At 32.5% G+C, this 21073-nt stretch overlaps 1 protein-coding gene across 1 annotated transcript; it reads right to left on the reverse strand.

Annotated features, from left to right (window-relative positions):
* Window positions 1-204: 204 nt before the first annotated feature.
* On the reverse strand, window positions 205-14158 carry LOC139489261 (nudC domain-containing protein 3-like). Its single transcript, XM_071275517.1, has 8 exons — window positions 13959-14158; window positions 9539-9620; window positions 8473-8584; window positions 7797-8019; window positions 4039-4141; window positions 2940-3116; window positions 2270-2458; window positions 205-698 (listed from the first exon to the last, which is right to left on the reverse strand). Exons 1-8 carry the CDS (start codon window positions 14063-14065, stop codon window positions 555-557), a joined length of 1137 nt encoding a protein of 378 aa, XP_071131618.1. The 5' UTR covers window positions 14066-14158; the 3' UTR covers window positions 205-554.
* Between the last annotated feature and the right edge of the window lie 6915 nt (window positions 14159-21073).

The raw sequence follows: 21073 nt of genomic DNA on the forward strand, positions 1-21073 counted from the left end.
TTCAAATTAGAAAGATCATATCATGGGGAACATGTGTACTAAGTTTCAAGTGGATTGGGCTTCAACTTCATCAAAAACTACCTTGACCAAAAACTTTAACGTGAAGTGGGACGAACGAACGGACGAACGAACAGAGGCACAGACCAGAAAACATAATGCCCCTCTACTATCGTAGGTGGGGCATAATAAAATAACATAAAACTCTGAGTTTAACTATCTTTAATCAGATCCATCAAAACACAATTAATAAAATGAAATAAAATAACACCACTATTTCCCTCATTGCATTAAATGCAAGGTGATTGTTTCTAGTAACTAATGATGATTGTGGGTCCTGGTCTCCTCGTTCCATTGAGTAGACAAGGTTTACACTGTTTTTCACAGAATATTTCTGGATAATAGTTCAAATACGATAACTAGTTGAAGCTTATGTGAATGTTCAGAGGAATATTTGGTCTTACTTAAATTTCACTAATAAGTCAACAAACTCATCTGTCAACATTGTTTTAAGAACTATTTTTATTAGCCTCACTGCAAATTATTGCTATTATTCCTCAGGAACTATTTTTATTAGCCTCACTATCATTTATTGTTATCATTCCTCCTTGACCTACATTTAACTTTGACGGATCAAACGGCTGTCCTTTAAAGGGAGAACCCTCAGCATTCCAAGCTTGTGCTAAAACATCATGGACTTTCTGAAAAGGAAACAATAAAAATTGTATGCAGCTGCATATTGAGCCATGATAAAATATTTATGTATTTTTCTTTTTTTAAATTGGTAAATAAGCTGAAAATAGGAATATAGTAATAACATTCAGGATTTTTCGTTTTTTTATTTGCATTTTGGTCTTCTGGACCTTGTATTGTTGATTGTCTTTTGTCTATGCTTGTTTGTTTTATTATTTCCCAAAGTCATTATTAGGTGTTTGTTGTGAGTTTTTAGTACCTTGTAATATTTTTGGTAATTTCCCATTTTTGTATTATTACCCACACTGAAGGAAGGACATGATAGATATCCATTTAATAATGTATCTCTTAAAGTTATTACAAAAATTTACAAGAATATAGATACAATATCTATACAATGTTAATATGAAATATGCTCATGGTTAAAATAACTGCTAATAGACTATACCTTGGATATTTTCTATGCACTTAAAGAGCTGTAACATTTTCTTTATAACTTGTATCTGAATACATGTTTATCTAACAGTACAAGTAGTGTGTTCATATTGCTAATGTTTATTATCTCTTCAGATTATATAGGACAATATCTACCATAAATAGTCAATAAATGATGTAATATCACAATTCTTATTTAGATATTGGCATTGTTTATCTCTTTCCTGCATATTGTTTCTGCCTATTTATTATATTTTTAAGATAATAGGCAAAAAAAAAATAAACTGGTAAAAAAAAATCTTCTTTTAACTGATATCAGGAGTATATGACAATTACTCCATCCCATTATGATTTAAGATTGTACACACTGAAAGGCAATCTGATTTCCTGAACTGAATTGAATAGAAATTGAAAATGTCTAAACAAGTATCCTAACACTATCAATTAATGGTCCATGTAAATGAAATCAAGGTCAGATCAACCCAGCCAGACAAACCACAAAATATCTATATATTGACCAATGAACCATAAAATTATCCCTGCAAATGAGGCCATTGTCAGATGGACCCTGCCAGACACTTGATTGCAGTCTACAGATATATTTGATTCATTAATTAAAGTATCTGATATTAATTTAACCACAATGCTTTTACTAGATTACGGATCTATGAAATGAGGTCAGGGTCAGGTGAACACTGTCTAATGTACATGTAGACATTTCAAGGACTTATTGTACATAATATAAATGTTTGAGTACTGTAAATTCAGAAATTATTGCGAGGTTTTTATTATTGCCAAAAATGCCACAGAGCTGTAAACGCAATAATTTAAACTCGCATTTTAAAATATTTTATATGAATTGAACAGGATTTTTCTTAAAATCGTAAAAATTAAAATCCCATTTAAGTCGAAAATGACAAAATCGCAATAATAAATGCATGCAATAATTTCTGAATTGACAGTACTCATAATTTTAAAAAGAGAAATTTGAGTGACAAAAAAACAACATCATTATGTCTCACATTCATTGCAGGCTATACAAAAACTATACTTTAGACACTATAAGTCTCTCATTGTATATCTTATATCAAACAATTTACATATCATGATTTATACACAGAGTCTACATGTAAGAACACAATACCTTTTCATGTGATTGTGGTAAACCTAGTTTCTTCTGTCTCTCATTAAACATCATTTCCTCTATCTTAGTTTGAGCTTCGTCATCTAAATCTGTCATAGGTCTGCTAGCATCAATCTTCTGTACATTAATTTTTGGTTCTGTTGTTAAAATAGCCTCCCACCATCTTTCTTGCTTTTTATCCAAATTTATCTACAAAATATACAGGATGCACTATGTAAACATAGCTGAATTACAAATTACACCTCTTTTTAAACAAAAAAGTCATATAATTTCAGTTAACTCTATGTTACTTTTGCCACAGGGTACAAACAGAATAAAATCAAAGATATACAAAAAGTGACAAAATATAGTTATCTCTCCTTTCTTTGTGTTCAAAATATTGAGAGTGACTCTAAGACCTGTTGGTGACCTTCTGCTGTTGTTTTTTCTATGGTCGGGTTGTTGTCTCTTTGGCACATTCCCCATTTCCATTCTCAATTTTATAAGTGTGATGATACCATCCTGATGTGTTTCATAGTCTGTCTCCATGAGAACATCAATCATACATATTGAGAATGAGAACATCAAGCATACAAATTGAGAATGAAAATGTGTGATCTTCAGGAATTTGTTTCTTATACTAAAAAGTTCCCATCATTTGTAGACCAAAATATTATTTAATTATACAAACCAAAATATGTTCTGCTGGAACAAGATTCCATATTGATTCCTCTTTATTAACTTCCCAGCATAATTCTCCATTCATTAACTCAACCATCTGTCCTGATTCATCTTTATGGGATACTTTGATATGTTTCTTTTCAATACAAACTTTGATGTCTTTACCCTTTTTAATATAATTTGGAATCTGTAAAGAAAAAATTCAGGTGAGGTTTATTCACAATAATAATTTTTCCTTTAATTTAAATTGTAAATACTGAGATATATATAGAATAATGGCATTATTGTTTTTAATAATAACTTTATCAGCAAGAATACCAAGCAAGCTCAGAATGTGATCTGATATTCAAGTCAGTATCAAAAATAAAATACCATTGTTTTTTATTGGCTATTTGTCTCACAATGATTTTCTTGCTGAGAATACAGGATAAAATAAAACTAGTATATAAGGCTTTGGTAGTTACTATGTAGTATGAATGATTGCATTGATCAATTGACATGGGTCATGATGGGGGATATGAGATGCTACACTGATATATGACACTACTGCCTAATATCTTAGAGCATCGGGTCCTGTCTATGATGTCACAAAAATTAGGCAGTGAGATCAAAGAAAAATGTATAAATTCCTAATAAATATCTGCTTTGAAGAAAGGGTGAATACATGATAAAATCCATTTGATGATCTATTGCATTCAATTTTAGTTTCTTGTGTACAATTTGGAAATTAGTATGGCGTTCATTATCACTGGACTAGTATATATTTGTTTAGGGGCCAGCTGAAGGACGACTCCGGGTGCGGGAATTTCTCGCTACATTGAAGACCTGTTGGTGACCCTCTGCTGTTGTTTTTTATTTGGTCGGGTTGTTGTCTCTTTGACACATTCCCCATTTCCATTCTCAATTTTATATTCAGTGTATACAAGTAAAACTTGGAATGGCCATCATTCACTGTAAGGAATTTTGTTCAACCCTTCAACCTCGTAAAAATGCTGAATATGGGAGTTAAGTAATTACAATTTTTGGTCCAAAAGACAAATTCCTTTAATTTATGTATATCAGATTTGATTTTTTTTCTGACCTTTATTTTTATGTGTTGATGTGCATACCTTTAGGCATATATCAAGATCTGTAATGCTCTGAGACCAGGAATAATTATCACGGATTGCACCATTATAACTTTCAGAACTGGCTTGGTATATGGCTTGTTGTCTGGAGAAAAAAGAATTCATAAAAGAAACAAATGCATATTTACAATGTACATAAAGGTAGATATAGATGTATTATATTACAATGTCAAAGGTCCAAATGCTTTCATCTTTTTTTTCTTTTTTTTTTAATATTTGTATTTTTAAAAACAATTTCAACATTCAAGGAAGCTGAACCACTTTAATTCATTCTGTAGGAATTTAAATGAAAATGAGTGAGCATCATCGTTTTTTATAGATTAGACCGTTGGTTTTCCCGTTTGAATGATTTTACACTAGTAATTTTGGGGCCCTTTATAGCTTTTTATTGGACCGTTGGTTTTCCCGTTTGAATGATTTTACACTAGTAATTTTGGGGATCTTTATAGCTTTTTATTGGACCGTTGGTTTTCCCGTTTGAATGATTTTACACTAGTAATTTTGGGGCCCTTTAAAGCTTTTTGTTCGGTGTGAGCCAAGGCTCAGTGTTGAAGGCCATACATTGACCTATGATGGTTTACTTTTATAAATTGTTATTTGGATAGAGAGTTGTCTCATTGGCACTCACACCACATCTTCCTATATATCTATCATAACCAAAAAGAAATTTGCAATTGGTGCTATTAATCAAAGTGCTGGATAGCACCTCAGGGAAGTTTGCAACTGAAGATGTGTATTATTTCAAATAGGTAATGGACATGCATTATTTCAAATATTACAGTTTTGATGTCTTTAACTAAACCATTGTCTCTTCAGCAATTTTCAAAAATCACTTTTTTCATATGTTTGTAATATAATATTTTGTTATTTTCTATTGCTACCTTAAACTGTAGATCTTAAAAAAATTAAATACACAGAAAGCACTGTTAATTTCTTTTTGTGCCTATGCCATGTGATTTTAGTATTTTTTTATTGATTTAGGTCTTTCAAATTTGTTTTTAGTAAATTGTTTTGTTACTGATTAACACATTAGTTTTCTTGTTTGAATTTGTTTCATATGTATCATATCAGGGCCTTTTTATAGCTTACTACATTGTATATGGTATGAGTTTTCCCATTGTTGACGGCCATATGCATGGTGGCCTATAGTTGTTCATATATATTCCTCCTTTGAACTCTTTTGGATAGCATTAGTTCATTTGCAAAAAACACCAAATCTTTTTTTTTTTCAAATAAGACAGTTAAGTTAAATTAGTGAAACTGTTATGAAAGTGAATTTATATTCAAGGCTTTGATCAATATAAATAGGGAATGTCTTTATGGGACACAAATAATGCCCCTGCTAGCATTTAACGTTATAAAAGGTCACAACTGTAAAAGTGAATCTACCAAAATTTGTACTTGATCTGAGTTTTGGAGTAAAAAGCATTGTGTATACATTCCTACACAGTGAGTTGATACAAACTTAAGTTAAACAGAAACAAAAAAATTAGCATTTCTTCCATTTGTAATGGGGTATAACCCTAGAGCAGTATAATAAATAACTCCACCAAATTTGATCTTAGTTTTATGCTTAAAAGTATTGTGTATAAGTTTCATAACATTTGGTTGAGCAAACTAAAGTAAGATGAAGGAAATGAAAAGAAATCAGAAATTTTTACATTTGTGAAGGGTACAACCCTAGAACGGTATAAATGACGCCACCAAAATTCAATTTTGATTAGTGTTTTGGGGTCATGAGCATTGAGTATAAGTTTCATAACATTTCTTTAAGACAAACTAAAGTTAAAGAACAGAAACTAAAAATTCCAGCAACTTTGCTAAAAAATTGTACAGGAGCCTTACTATAGAATGGTTAAAGTGACGCAAACAAAATTCAAACTAGACCTGTGTTTTGTGGTAATATCATTGTGTATAAGTTTCATACAATTTGGTTCAGGCAAACTAAAGTAAGATCATAACAGAAACCAATTTTGGGATCTACTAATGCGCGTTCAAGTAAGGGACGTACATACTTACAGAGGAACAAGGCTTAAACTTAATACAGTGGAGGCATAACAATTGCTCAGACAACAATAGCAGTATGAGGACAGGAATAAAAAGTTTATATACACTAGACACATATAGGTGCTAATAACCCTGTAACAAATTGTAATTGCTGATGTGACATTTAGCATTGAAAAATAACATTTGAGATTTTTGGTTTTCAGCCATTCATGTGATATACTAGTAATCATCGCCTCTGTGTTAGGATGACACACTGTTAATTATAGGTTGTACTGCCCCAGAAACAAAGTGTGAAGATAAAAAGTTCTGGATCTGCCACTGCATTTTTCAGAAAGTTGTTTTGCTAGTACATGGACAAATGTTATTTAATCATTGTTAATCATGTAAATAATTTCTACTGTCAGCACTTGTCTTGAAACTCAGAGCTATTCTAAGAAGTAGAAGGTTAGCAGACTCCGTTGCTTTTAATGCAAGCCTTATCCGTGTAATATTTTGTGTACAAATGTAGTTGTTAATAGTTACTTCTTCTCATCTTTATTTACAGAATACCATCAACTTTTTGAGGATTGCTTTAAAGTGCATGCCTGTATGAGGTCCTTTTGGGTTAATTTCAATTTTTTCTTTTATTTATTTATAAAATTTACAATATTTTAATTTCTACATTTTTTTATATATAATTATTTTTACAACTTTAAGATAACAAGAGTGCACACGCTGAAATGTCTCGCCTTCTTTACTAATCATTGATATTATGTAGATAGTCCTCAACATAAAGCTTTATTACAACTGTCACATAAACTTTACATTAACCAAGAAAACTAAACATTGACCAATGAACTATGAAAATCAGGTAAAGGTCAGATGAACCATGCCAGGCAGACATGTACAGCTGACAATTCTTCCATACAACAGAGCTTATAGTTTAAGAAAAACAGACCAAAACACAAAAACTTAAAACTGAGCAATGAACCGTGAAAATGAGGTCAAGGTCAAATAAAACCTGCGCGACTGACATATAGATCATAAAATATTTCCATACACCAAATATAGTTGACCTATTGTATAAAGTATTAGAGAAAAAAAACAAAAAACTCAAAAACTTAAACTTTGACCATTGAACCATGAAAATGAGGTCAGGGTCAGATGACACCAGCCAAATAGACATGTACACCTTACAGTCTTTCCATACACTGAATATACAAGACCTATTGCTTATAGTATCTGAGATATGGACTTGACCACCAAAACTTAACCTTGTTCACTGATCCATGAAATGAGGTTGAGGTCAAGTGAAAACTGTCTGATGGGCATGAGGACCTTGCAAGGTAAGCACATACCAAATATAGTTATCCTATCACCGTCCAAACCGGCCCTTTTTCATAGTCCCGTAGCCGGCCGGTTTATACAGGTTTTACTGTAGTTAGATAACGCCAATGCCGTATCCGCCCCTGCTGGATCACTATCCCTATGTTGAGCTTTCTGCAACAAAAGTCCCAGGCTCGACAAAAACAATAAGCACATTTAGTTTTAGTGAGAGAATGTTTTAAGGAGCACCTCATGAGTGAGTGCATCCTAAAAGTTGTCTGATAAGAATTGTCCTTAATTTAAAGCTATTGCCCATCCTTCTTTATTTTTTTGAAATTCTTAAATTGAACAAGATGTAAAACACCTACCATATACAACATCATCCTTTTGGCGAAATGAAAGATTGCTAGAAATACACATCTACAAACCTTGCAAGTTCAGGATTGGCATCTTGTTCAATGTTTTCACTATTTGATTTTTGAGGAACAGAATCATCTTTCATATCTTGTTGTAGTTTAGACTGAACTTTGACCTCTGTGTTGGATTGCTTCGATGATGTATTCAGAGGTTTTTCTGTGTCTTGATTGGGACGGTTACTGGTTTTTTTCTCATTAGAAACTTCCATGTGTTTAGAGGTAGTATCTGAAACATCTGTGTTATACAAACATAAGAGAACAAAATTTAAAGTGAAAAGGACTATTAATAATAACATATACATGTAGCAGGTTATTTCATTTTTTCAATAAAGGTCTGAGATGTCTCATACCAAGTATACATTTGTATATGTGTCAAGTATTTTTGTGAATAAATACATGGCTCATAATGCATAACTAATTTTACCATATGTAAACTAAAGAGACAATAAATCAATTAATTTCAACATGTTTATGATGTCATCATGGCATTAAAACTAAATTTTCTGAACTGGATTGTCCAGATCATACCCCCTATTCATTTATCAGTTTATCATTTTAAGAAATGAAGAATTCTATACTTTTTGCAATTTCATGAGCTCAACATTGACATGATTGACCTCCTCTTTTTATCAAAATTTAATTGATATCTATTGAACATGATGAAGTAAAATAATTATAATATATATACCTTTAGTTTGTTGAGTAACTGTTGAAGCTTTTTCTTTATCCCTCTCGGTCTTGTGTCCTTTATCTTTCTTCTGTTCATCCCCAGTGGCAATCTTTTCATACTTCTTAAATGCCTATTATAAAGATTAACAATTATTTAATAAAATTTATAAAAAGACAACACTTTGTAGGAGTATAAGTATAAGCCTATCATTATTCATGTCTATACATTTTGTGAGCCTACTTTCAAGGGCACCAATGTCATGAATGTATTTATTATTTGATGCCAAGATCAGTAAAAATTTAAACTAAAGAAAATGTAAATGACATGATTGATATGAAAGTCTGTGGTATCTAAAAATAACATTACATATTACTTATTGTTTAAAATTTTAAAAAAATATCTGTATACATGGGTATGATGATATACATCTCTCATCTTTTAAAAAAAAATATTTAAAGGTGTCAAACACTTTCTGTCAGAAATATACAATTGTGTATACATGTAATTATCCCATGTTGCATACTTAGGGAACACTTTATTCTAACAGCCTCACTTGACCAGGGAAAAATTCAAATTAGTTTAAACTCCCTCTTGGTTTTATTTATATGATATATAAAATGATGAAAAATATTAATTTAATTTGATTTAATGTTATCCACATGATGGAATGTTTGTGTCTTTGATGAAAAATTGTCCACGATAATAATTTTTTGGAGTGACAAAAAACTTGATGATTGTACTCTTAGATTTCTCTTATTTCTCAGCATATGTAAGTTAATTAAAGGGTTCATATTTTTGGCAAATGTTAACCAATAGTGATGTACTTCTAAATCTGTGTTACTAGATAACAGAGAGAAAATGTGTTAAACTAGAATAAAAAGTTTTATTGAGATACATGTACATAAATCATGTTTAGATGGTACATGTTGTACATACAATATCTAATTTTACCAATATAGTTATAATAAATATAAGACATTTGTACCATGAATACATTATTCTTCCTAGGGCCCCAAGTTTTACCATCTTCTTCAGACTTGCTCTTAAACATTTATGAATTTTGACAATAATACAGTGTACCTACAGAAACCATTAAATTTGAAGCTGTTCCCGGTAGAAATCCTAACTTGTCTGTCTTAGATTTCATTATTCTGAAGTAGTCAGTTCTGTAATAGAAACAAGTGTTGGACAATAATGAGACAATACTGTAGATTCACAAATTATTGCGATGTTTTTGTTATTGTGAAAAATGTAAGGGTTTTTATCACAATAATTTAAACTCCCATTTTAAAAAAGTTCAAATGAATCAAACAGGATTTTTCTCAATATCACAAAGATAAAAATTGCATTTTAGTCTAAATTTATTAAATGCACCCAATAATTTCTGAATTTACAGTAATCACAATACATTACAGACAATAAACATGTATAGGGTCACAAGTTTTCATGTCAAAGTGTTTTTTCTTCAATTTTCCATTTGATTGTAATTTGATCAAGTAGCCTTATAAATGCTATTAGCCTTTCTTTTTAATTGATCATTTGAAAGAAATATTTAGACGATTCTGTTTCTTCCTTTCTTTTTTTTATTGTTGACTGTGTTGTGTACCATGTTTGGTTACACGCCATTATTCCGAAGGCCCATTAGTCCCGACAGCCCATTGGTCCAACAACCCATTAGTCCGACAACCTAATAGTCCCACAACGCATTGCTCTGACAGCCCAATACTCTGACAACCTATAAGTCCGGCACTTATCTAGTTAAGTACCAGGGTATCAGGGAAAAACAAAATTTGTCTTTCTGTATTATTACGTTTAAATATGTAATAACATATTTTAAGAAATAACCCCATATGTATAACATAAGGCTAAGGTAGTTCGAATACTTTCTAGATACTCAATTCAAAATCTGTATATAGAATATAACAGAAAAGAATATTTCATTTTCACATTCAAGAATCTTTAAAGAGCATATAAATCAAGAACAACCATTGATGGTACAAGCTACTGATGATACCCCCGCCCAAACATTTCGGTAGACAGGAAGTTTTTGAGTTGTGAATCTGAAAATGCATCACACAGTATAACCATGATAACTGACTTTTATAAACTTTGAAACCAAATTTCAAAAATCATTGTATTGTCGTTCCTGACAAAAATGTGACGACAATTTTCAACTTGGCTGTCATGTAATGAGTAATGAATTTGAAAACGCATCACAGGATATAGCCGATTTCAATAAACCTTTCAGAAATCCTTGTAATGTACATGTAGTTCATGAAAAACATGCAACGAAAATATTTATGGGACAGACGGACGAACTGACGGTTGGATGGACGGACAGACAGAGGTAAAACAGTGCACCTCCACTTTTTCGAAGCGGCAGTCTAATGATTGGGTCAACATTAAGACATTACAATACTAATATGATATAATTATCTTTATAGCACTATAAGCCTCAGTCACAATCGGAGCCAAGACAAAATAGATAAAAAACAACTAACACACTGATATCAAATAACAGTCAGTATCAAGACACTATATAATTTAAAAGAATTAACAATGTAATCATCATTTCCCCCATAATAGTAAACTTTTCTTGTGTTAACATCGAAAATTCATCATACTTATATCTACTTTTTAAAGTTCTTACATGTGCTAGAAATATGGTGAAAGAGTTCCTCCCTCAAATTATTATGAAGTGAGCATTGGATTGAAAAATGACGCTCATCCTCAACTTTATCAGCTGTACAATACAATTTTTTTAGTATCTAGCATTTTCAATTCTTAATGTAATGGAAGAGCACCGATTCTGAATTAAGATATGAACTACCTTTCTTAAAATCAATAATATCTAAACATTTCTTTCTTCTTGAAAACAATCTTCAAAAGAAAAACAAGTGTCAAGTTTCCAACAAAACACATAATGTACTAAGTTTTTAAAATTAGACAATTTGTCAAAGACAAGAGGTACAAGAATGTCACACATTATCTTAGATTTTTTACTAGTTTGTTTTTGGCTTTTATACTGTACTCATTCGATTTGAGCAGTCAAAATGCGTTGACTGTATATTTCTATGACATATACATGTACATTGAATTTCACTGACCCGATATCACTTTTCCTTATAAATATTTAGATAGAAGTTGCCGAAATATTCATGTCCGTCATATTTGTTTTTCGTAATAAGTTTTGTTGTAAATCATCATTCCTGCATCTCCACCAACCATAATAAAAGAGACATATTTTTCTAGATTTCAAAATAAGCTCAGGGTATAAAATCGGTATCCCTACAAATATATTGAGTTTCATCTCCCAGACTATGTCTGATCAATCGCTATTGGAAGTGCTGTGCACTACATTGTATCTCCGTATATCGTGGATTCACATTCCCGAACATGTTACCGTATTCATACATTTAATTGGAATTGCTCATCTTTTCTGAGCACATATTTTGTCCTGTTTGTATTCTTATTTTTACAGATCTGGTTATGTATTTGTCTCTTTGTTTTTCCCATTTTGACTGACAGACTGACTGACGCTACATTAGTCCGTTATTTCTGCTACAAAATTAATTTAAATAAAACTCAGATGCGTTATACAAGGAGAGAAAGTGTTGCAACCAAAGAGGGCGGATAGTGTTATCCAACTCCGATATATTCATTTATGTAGTTAATCAGTCAGGGGACTTACTTAAATGAGTGATTTTCTAAATCACTGATTCAAGTAACATTATTTCCATAAAGGTTGAAAGTAAGAGTTGTCTTTCTTTAATAATCACCTAATTAAGTAGTACAAAATAATCACTAGAAGAAGTGATTTAATTTTACTGTAGCTTTAAATATAGAATACTAATGATCCAGGGACTAATTATGTTTCTAAACTTATCAGAACCAACATCTGTGTTGTCTAGGATGACCAGGTCATTTCAGGTGATGACCTTGTACTGAATCTACATAATGACATAAAAATCACTTGTTTAAGTATCATACCTCAATTTCCTTCCCAAAAATCACTTTTTTAAGTATCATTGTTTTATACAACCCCCACTAATTTCAACACCCCTGAACAGTGAAATTTTTATTGGGAACAGTAGAATTTTATTACATAATCTGAAAGATAAAACCTTGAACTTTACAGGAAAAATACTCCCACTCCTGGGAAAAATCTGTTAAGAAAGTATCAGTTCATTATGTAAAGCCATTATTATAGTATTTTTTCAACTAAAATAGAATTTGCAGCTAAATGAAAGCATCAAAGGCATAAACCTTGATACTTAAAAGAAGGAAAAAATACATATTTTTTTTCAATTTTACTAATGAAAAGATATTTTTTAAACCTATGTGTTTAAAATTTTGGTAAAACTACAAAATCACAATTTGTGACAAAACTTCGAATTTGCTACTCAAACAAGTGATTTAAAAATCACTTATTTCAGTAAGTCCCCTGACTGTTAATAGTGGGGGAAACCTCACTCCCCTGATACATGAAAAGCAGAAACCGAAGATCTAGTTAAAGAAGGTAGACCAAGACGAACATGCAAAAAATAGCGAACTAGAACAGCACAGACGGTTGTGACACACAAACAACGAAATATAAATATAAATAAAGTACCTAGACATGTAAAACGAAAGTGGGACGAGGGTAAGGACTGAGCAGTTGCTATAAGCATGTGTATCAACTCCAATATACTGAGACAAATATCCCGCATGAAAAGAATAATTGTAATCAAGACGGACAACCACACATATCATAGAGAACGGAGTTGGTCTTTTTAGAGAAAATTTACCCATACACATAAGAAAAATGCATTGTCGAAATAATGGGCTTTCAGGGTAATGGGTTGTCGGAATAATAGGCTGTCGGAGTAATGGGCTGTCGGAATAGTGGGCTGTCGGAGTAAAGGGCTGTCGTAATAATGGCTGTCGGACTAATGGGATGTCACCATGTTTATATATGTATGCCTTCTTATAAGTCATTTAAGTATTCTATAACTAAACAAAAACTAAAAATTGCAAATTTTGACAGGAACAATACTTTTTTTTTTTTAAATCAAACTTTTTATGATTAGATCATGTACATTGTAGATTAGTATTTATTTTGAACAGATTGAAAAAAAATATTATTAATCAATTTAATGTTGAATAACCACAAAATCATATTGAATCATATGCATTTTTTTTAAGTGTTTCTTCCTTCTGTAGCTCTTTGCCCAAAATTTATTATATTTTTTTTTTGACAATTTGAGTATTTTAACTAGTTATTTAAGAACTACATGTATGGACTGCAAATTGTCAAAAACAAACCACAAGAGCTCCTGATCAGATCTGCAAATGAACTGAAAAGTGATTGCTATACTTATGCAGGCTATGATGCACAGGCACTTGTTTCTACCCATAGGAAGGTCCACTATCCATAATCGACCTTCCTATGGATAGAAGCAAGGAAACAAGTGCCTGTGTTATATGATGTTGCCAAAAAGATAAAAAAAAATATTTATGCAAACCTTCTAAACAAAAAACCAAATACCGCGTCAAGAAATCCAGAAATATTGCCTTCATTTTGAAGAATTCCAATCAAAAGGTTATCATATTGTTGGTTTTTATCGTCCATCGTAATTCGTCTTATTTTTATTTTTTAACGGACAACACACTAACGGGGAAAGACACCCGTGTATCAACGGTCATTGTTATTGTTCCATATACGTTCCTCCTAAAAGGAGCACTCGTAAGTAACCATGGATCACTTCAAAACCAGTGGCGGATCCAGGGGTGGGGGGGGGGGGGGGGGTTCCGGGGGTGCGCACCCCCCTTTATTTTTGCCGATCAATGCATTTGTATCGGGACATATGTTTTGCACCCCCCTTTGCCCTGGGTGCCCTGGGTTAGCACCCCCCCCCTTTCGAAAATTCCTGCATCCGCCCCTGAAAACATCGACAGTTACTTTATGTACTATGTAATGAGTGACTAGTAAAGATGGATATTTCAGTACTGAAATTATTTAAGGAATGACTGTAATACTTTTTCTGTCTATGAAGAAATAACATAAAAAATTTGGTGAATAACGCGCGTAGCGGGTTATTTAACAGTGTGCTCTACATTTTATTTTATGTTATTTCGAAAACCATGAAAAAACGTTGATGACTTCACGGTTACATGACTAAATTATGTCTATGGGCTGATAAAAAAATAACGTCAGCCAATCAGAAGACGCGTTACATCCAAAATTAAATTATTTGATATTATCAAGACAAGACAAATTATATGATAAGTTTGTTGAATATCATACATTATCTGGAACCTGGATAGGTCATGGACCTCCTTTTCGAGATATTTGCATAGGCGGATCATGCCCCCCCGCCCCCCCCCCCCCCCCCCTTGTGGGAAAAATTTGGTTGATTATATAGGGAATCACTGAAGCATGACTGGAGCCCCCCCCTCTTAGGTCAGTCAGCGGGCCCCCCTTATGAAAAGTTCTGGATCCGCCACTGATTTGAGATTTAGAATATGTCGGGAAAAGGCTGACTCAGACTTTTACCTTATATTTGCATTGGTATTATTTGGGTCTCAAACAAAAGAAAGAAAATCAAGAATCTTTTAAAATTTTGCTAAATGACCTTTCATCAGCTATTTAGTCTTATATGAAAAAATAAGTGAGTGTTATGGGGCAAAATATTTTCCATTGTATTGTAAAGAAAAAAACCCAAGGAGTCCGAACATTTGACACAAATTCCAAAACCTCACCGTATATTCTTAACGTATTCAATACAGTAAAAGAAGATCCAGTTAATTATTAGTCTTTGATTGAAATTTCTATAGAAAGATCTATGATTAATCAGAATTTCCAACTAGTCGAGTGTCACGGGAATATATTGATTTCCATGTGAATTGTCATTTTATTTACTTTAACTCTTTACGGTTTTATATGCGGGGACAACCACGTATTTATCCTGGAAGTATAGGACAGCTGATTGGCACACATGTAATCGGTCTTTAAAGATCGATGTAGCATGGGCATTCATAAATTCATTCAGTTCAAGTACAGTAAAACGGAATGGATGGATACCAACCGTTCTTAGAAAATGTTAGAATGTTGTGTCCTATCCGATGGACTGTCCTGAGGGAGTAGAACTTTTGTATTTTTATAGCCATTTTAATTGTTAGAAAGTTGGGCAAGAGATTAACTGGGAAAGTGGAATAATGAAAGATTGACAATTGAATATGTGGGTGGTTGCAAATAAAAAAAATGCCTGTGCAAGTGTTTTGCCGAATGTGTTCGTGAATGAGTGAGAGACAGTGTTAATGGGAGAGTGAGAGAGGCAGAATGTCGGTGTATGAGATAATCTGGCCTTGCAGTAGAGCTATTATGAATAGTTGCAATTGATGAATTGGGTGAGTGAATAATCAGTAGGTTAGATAAATAGAACAATGAGACATAGAATTGCAAGGGATGTGCTGAGACTACTATAATCTATAATAGTAGTCTCAGGTGTGTGGGAAGTGGGAAAAATTAAAATCACCAAAATACTGCGTTCAGAGGAAAATTCAAAACGCAAAGTCCTTTAATAATCAAATAGCAAAATCAAAAGCTCAAACCCATCAAACGATTGTCAACAATTGTCATATTCCTGACTCAGTAAAACTACCATGATAATTTGACTTCAAATATTTCAAGACCTCTACATTTCGATTTCATGGTGTTCTTCAATACAAAAATTTTGTAAATTCAGGCCTCATAACAAATGGAACGATGGTAGTGACTGTCTTTATAGAAGAGTGCTAATCCCAGTTACAGATCACTTTAGCCGTATTTGGCACAACTTTTTGGAATTTTTGATCCTCAATGCTCTTCAACTTTGTACTTGTTTGGCTTTATAAATATTTTGATATGAGCGTCACTGATGAGTCTTATGTAGACGAAACGCGCGTCTGGCGTACTAAATTATAATCCTGGTACCTTTGATAACCAATTAAATAACATAGAATTTTGTGGACACCATCAGCTGGTTGACAATTTGGTAACATGACAACTTATTGTTCCAATAGTCGAAAATACAGCTATGTCCTCTTTTATTTCGATTGTGACATTTATATATTTTGCTGACTTACTACACGAGCAACACGATGGGTTCCACATGTGGACCGGTCCTAATAATCTGATGCCGGATAATCACCCTCGGTTTTTGGTAAGGATTCGTGCTGCTCAGGCGCAAGTTTTCTTTTTAATGTTTTTCGACTTGTTTGTTTTAAATGTCCCATTTCTTCATTCCTTTTCCTGCGCTTTTAGACCTTGGATGTTCACGAGAAATTTTAGATGTAAATTGAGGAATTCAGATTTTGTGAGTTTTAGAAACTAGATACCAGTATATAGTCGTTTTGTAATTTTCCGGTTATGACATTTTGACAGTGTATACATACGTGCATGGTGGGCGATGCATGCATAGCAGGAGGTGTTTACCCTGTTCACTGACACGGTCTTGATCAGTTATATTCTTAGTATATCGGATTCCCCCTTTTTGTGTTTTACCTTAATTTGCCTCTTCTTGATCGATTTAGGATATTTAAACATCGATAAACTACCGTAACTGTTGCTTTAATTTAAAGCCCTTGAAAATATGCTTTGTTACAATTTTATATTTATAAGCATTGTAATTTTCATTGTAAATAATAAATGCTATAGCAGTATTACACACCATATCTTACATACTTTTGATTTTTTAACCCTATATGCTAACATTGCCTATGTAAATCTTAAAATTATTTGCATGCACATTGAACGAAATATTTATGTGACGTATAAAATTTTCTGACGTCAGACACTCAAATCAATGAATGTGTTTGTAGATAGCTGTTTTTGTTTTGTGGCAGTTGGGATTATTATGTTATTATTATTTCCCTTTTTTAAAACTATAAATTTCATATTTCTTTATTTAAGGATTTACATGAAGCTTATTCAGTACATATTTGTTAAATCGCATAGCTTTTGCTATTTGAATTCATTGGTTAAAGATATTTATTTGTATTGTAAAGTTTGATATTTGCATCGTTGCAAAATCTTTGGTTACCTTCTGTGAGAAATTTATATATAAATATATTTTATATAACTGGTATTTGATTATTGTGTCGAATATTCTGAGGACTGATTGTCAGTCCAACCAAGGAAAGCTAAACTTTCCAACTACCGTTAAGGTTAGTGCGTTAGCTACATACCTCCACAGCCCGGGTAATATGAAATAATTGAATGCTCCATTTCTTCATACATTTGGCTCTACATAATAAAAGTTGTACTTTGTTGATTAAATTATATATTGTTTTCACTGTTTTTGGTTTTTATTTACTCAGATATACTTTAGCGCATTACATTTGGCATCAGTCGTTTCCGTACAATTAAATTCACAAACCAGACCAAGCTGTGGTCCGCATCCCCGAATCTTCAGCAGAATTGTTCCTGCTACAGTTTTCTGTTAAATAGTTCCTTTAAAATTGTTATACGATGATGACTGATAGTGGAATTAACTATTTGTGGATTTTTATAAATTCTATACATAACTTTTGGACTATTTTCAATCTCGGTCTATTTCTGATATTTATTCTTAAAAACTTTTGTTTTTTAACCCTATATGCTAACATTGCCTATGTAAATTTTAAAATTTTGTTTGAAAATTGTTTGCATGCACATTGAACGACAAATTTATGTGACGTATAAAATTTTCTGACGTCAGACACACAAATCAATGAATGTGTTTGTAGATAGAAGTTTTTGTGTTCTGTTAAATTGTCCATTTTAAAATTGTTATACGATGATGACTGATGTACCCATATTTTAACTATTTATTTATTGTGTCTGTTTAATAGTTAGCGCATCAATGTAAATATAACGAAATTTGATGAGACTGTCATCAAAGTGAAAGGGTTAGCACTATAATCCACAATTTTCTACATTTGAAAATGCCTGTACCAAGTCAGGTATATGACAGTTCTTGTCCATTCGTTTTTTATGCGTTTTGTTATTTGAAATTGCCATGTGATTATGGACTTTCCAAATTAATTTTCCTCTAGGTTCAGTATTTTTGTGATTTTACTTTTTGAATTCTATCCTAATTCTATCCCTTTTATTTTTTAGAAATTCAAATGTGACGTCACTTTGTGCGTCGATCTCTTCGGCTAACTCGGCTGTGACTTTTTATGTGCTGGTTTAGGTTGTTTTATGTATTTGTTTTTATTCTGTAGTTAGTCACCACTTCCAGTTGATGTTATCATGTATCTCTCTTATATACATTGTCACTTTTATTAACTAACTGTTTACAAAAGTATGAATTATTTTAGATACTAAGGATGTTCTTATCCCAGGCAGAAAACCTTGACCATGTTGAGCAAAACTTTTGTACTTGTTTTGGCTTTCGAACTTTTTTGATCTGAGCGTCACTGGTTAGTCTTTTGTAGACGAGGAGCGCGTCTTGTAAAATATTAAAATATAAACCTGGTACCTTTTGTTAGCTATTATTTGTGTGTTTCTCTGTCCTATATGTTCTCCCATTTGTTTGTATTGTAGTCCTGTCATGCAATGTTGTCATTTTAATGTTACATTTAATATTGCCATAAAAGCGGGAGATTTGGCTAGCCACCAAACCAGGTTACACCCACCATTTCTTTTCTTAGAATGTCCTGTACCAAGTCAGGAAAAAAGTTTATCGACAGGTTGTAGGTATCCCCATGGGTACTAATTGTGCCCCTTTAAAAGCAGACTTGTTTTTGTACTGTTACTAATCACAGTTTATGACTAAACTCAATAAAGACCTGTCGAAATCGCATTTAATTGATAAATTCAACAACAATTACCGTTATCTTGATGATATTTTTTCGTTAAATAATCAAGAATTTTCTCAATATACTGCTGATTTTTTTATTAGTTGTTAGTGGCTTTGAACTAGCTGTCAGATAACTGCGAGTACTCTCAGATCTGTTCCTACTGTCTTTTTGTTGTCGGGATGTAAAAGTACCCGGCCACGTCTACTTGTATTTTTGTCCATCTGATGAGTTAAGCCTATTTCAACTTATTTTTATAGTTCGTTCTTATGTTGTACTGTTATACCACTGTCCCATGTTAGGGGGAGGGTTGGGATCCCGCTAACATGTTTAACCCCGCCACATTTATGTATGTGCCTGTCCCAAGTCAGGAGCCTGTAATTCAGTGGTTGTCGTTTGTTTATGTGTTACAGATTTGTTTTTCGTTCATTTTTTATATAAATAAGGCCGTTAGTTTTCTCGTTTAAATTGTTTTACATTGTCTTATCGGGGCCTGTTATAGCTCACTATGCGGTTTGGGCTTTTTTCGTTGTTGAAAACCGCACGGTGACCTATAGTTGTTAATGTCTGTGTCATTTTGGTCTCTTGTGGACAGTTGTCTCGTTGGAAATCATACCACATCTTCTTTTTTATATTGTTATATTATAGTTCGTTATGTGTGTATTACATTTAAGTGTTGTGTTTCTATTGTGTCGTAGTTCTCTTATATTTGACGTGTTTCCCTCCAGTTTGAATTTGTAACCCGGATTTGTTTTTTTCTCGATCGATTCATGAATTTCGAACAGCTGTATACTACTCTTCCCTGTCATACTTATGCTTATTTGGTTTTACATACCTTATTATACATACATTTCTATTTATTTAAATCTGGTGTAATGTTTTCTAAAATTAAACTGGAATCCGTCAAACAAAAGATTGGTATTAAAATGTTATTCGTGAATTGCTTTCAATCATTTACAAACATGACAATATTTCTACAATACCATATGTCCATATGCAACCGTTACTGTATTAAAGTGTCATCACACAAATACCGAACTTCAAATCTCAATTAGTACGTAGCATAATAGTCTTGAATATGACGTGTACAATTCATTGAGACAGCACTACTGTAGACAGTTGCATTTGTTGCATTCTTTGGAAGAAATAGAATTTCTTTCAGTAGATAAATGTGAGTAAACAAAAGTTCTGTGAGTATTGTATGGAAATACATAGCTAGTCCACTACCGGCTAAATTTTATTGTATTGGTACAAAACAATCACTTCAAGCATGACAAAAAAACAGTGTTGAAAACTGATTATTTAAGTGAGTATTCTAAGTCAAAGGACCTTAACTCTGCATAAAATCATCAGACCGAAACAACTTGATCTGTAACTTGTCACGATAAAACAATACACATAAAAAAAATCAAGTCAATATCTTCAAGCAAAAATGTGGAAAACTGATTTTCTGGACCGACGGATCGAGGGATAGGCAGACGTCGTCGGTAGGGGACCAATATCAGTGGACCACTTAAATGCATCACCATTTCTATTAAATTAATTGCAGTTTTATACTTTTAAAATGATGTTCAGTGTTAAGTTTAAGTTATACGTTTTTGTTAAGCAGAATAATTCATCAAATTGGACTAATAGACTCTTATAATAATAACATTAACGGTACCATTTTTTCTGCACCAGATGCGCATTTCGACAATACATGTCTCTTCAGTGATGCTCGTGGCATTAAAGTTTATAAATATTCCATGAAGGACATTTGAACAAAAAAAAGAGAGACTTTGACGTAAAGATCTTAGCCTCCCGTAATTAGCCTGTA

Source organism: Mytilus edulis, chromosome 9 (genome assembly GCF_963676685.1).
Source record: "Mytilus edulis chromosome 9, xbMytEdul2.2, whole genome shotgun sequence".
NCBI lineage: Eukaryota > Metazoa > Mollusca > Bivalvia > Mytilida > Mytilidae > Mytilus > Mytilus edulis.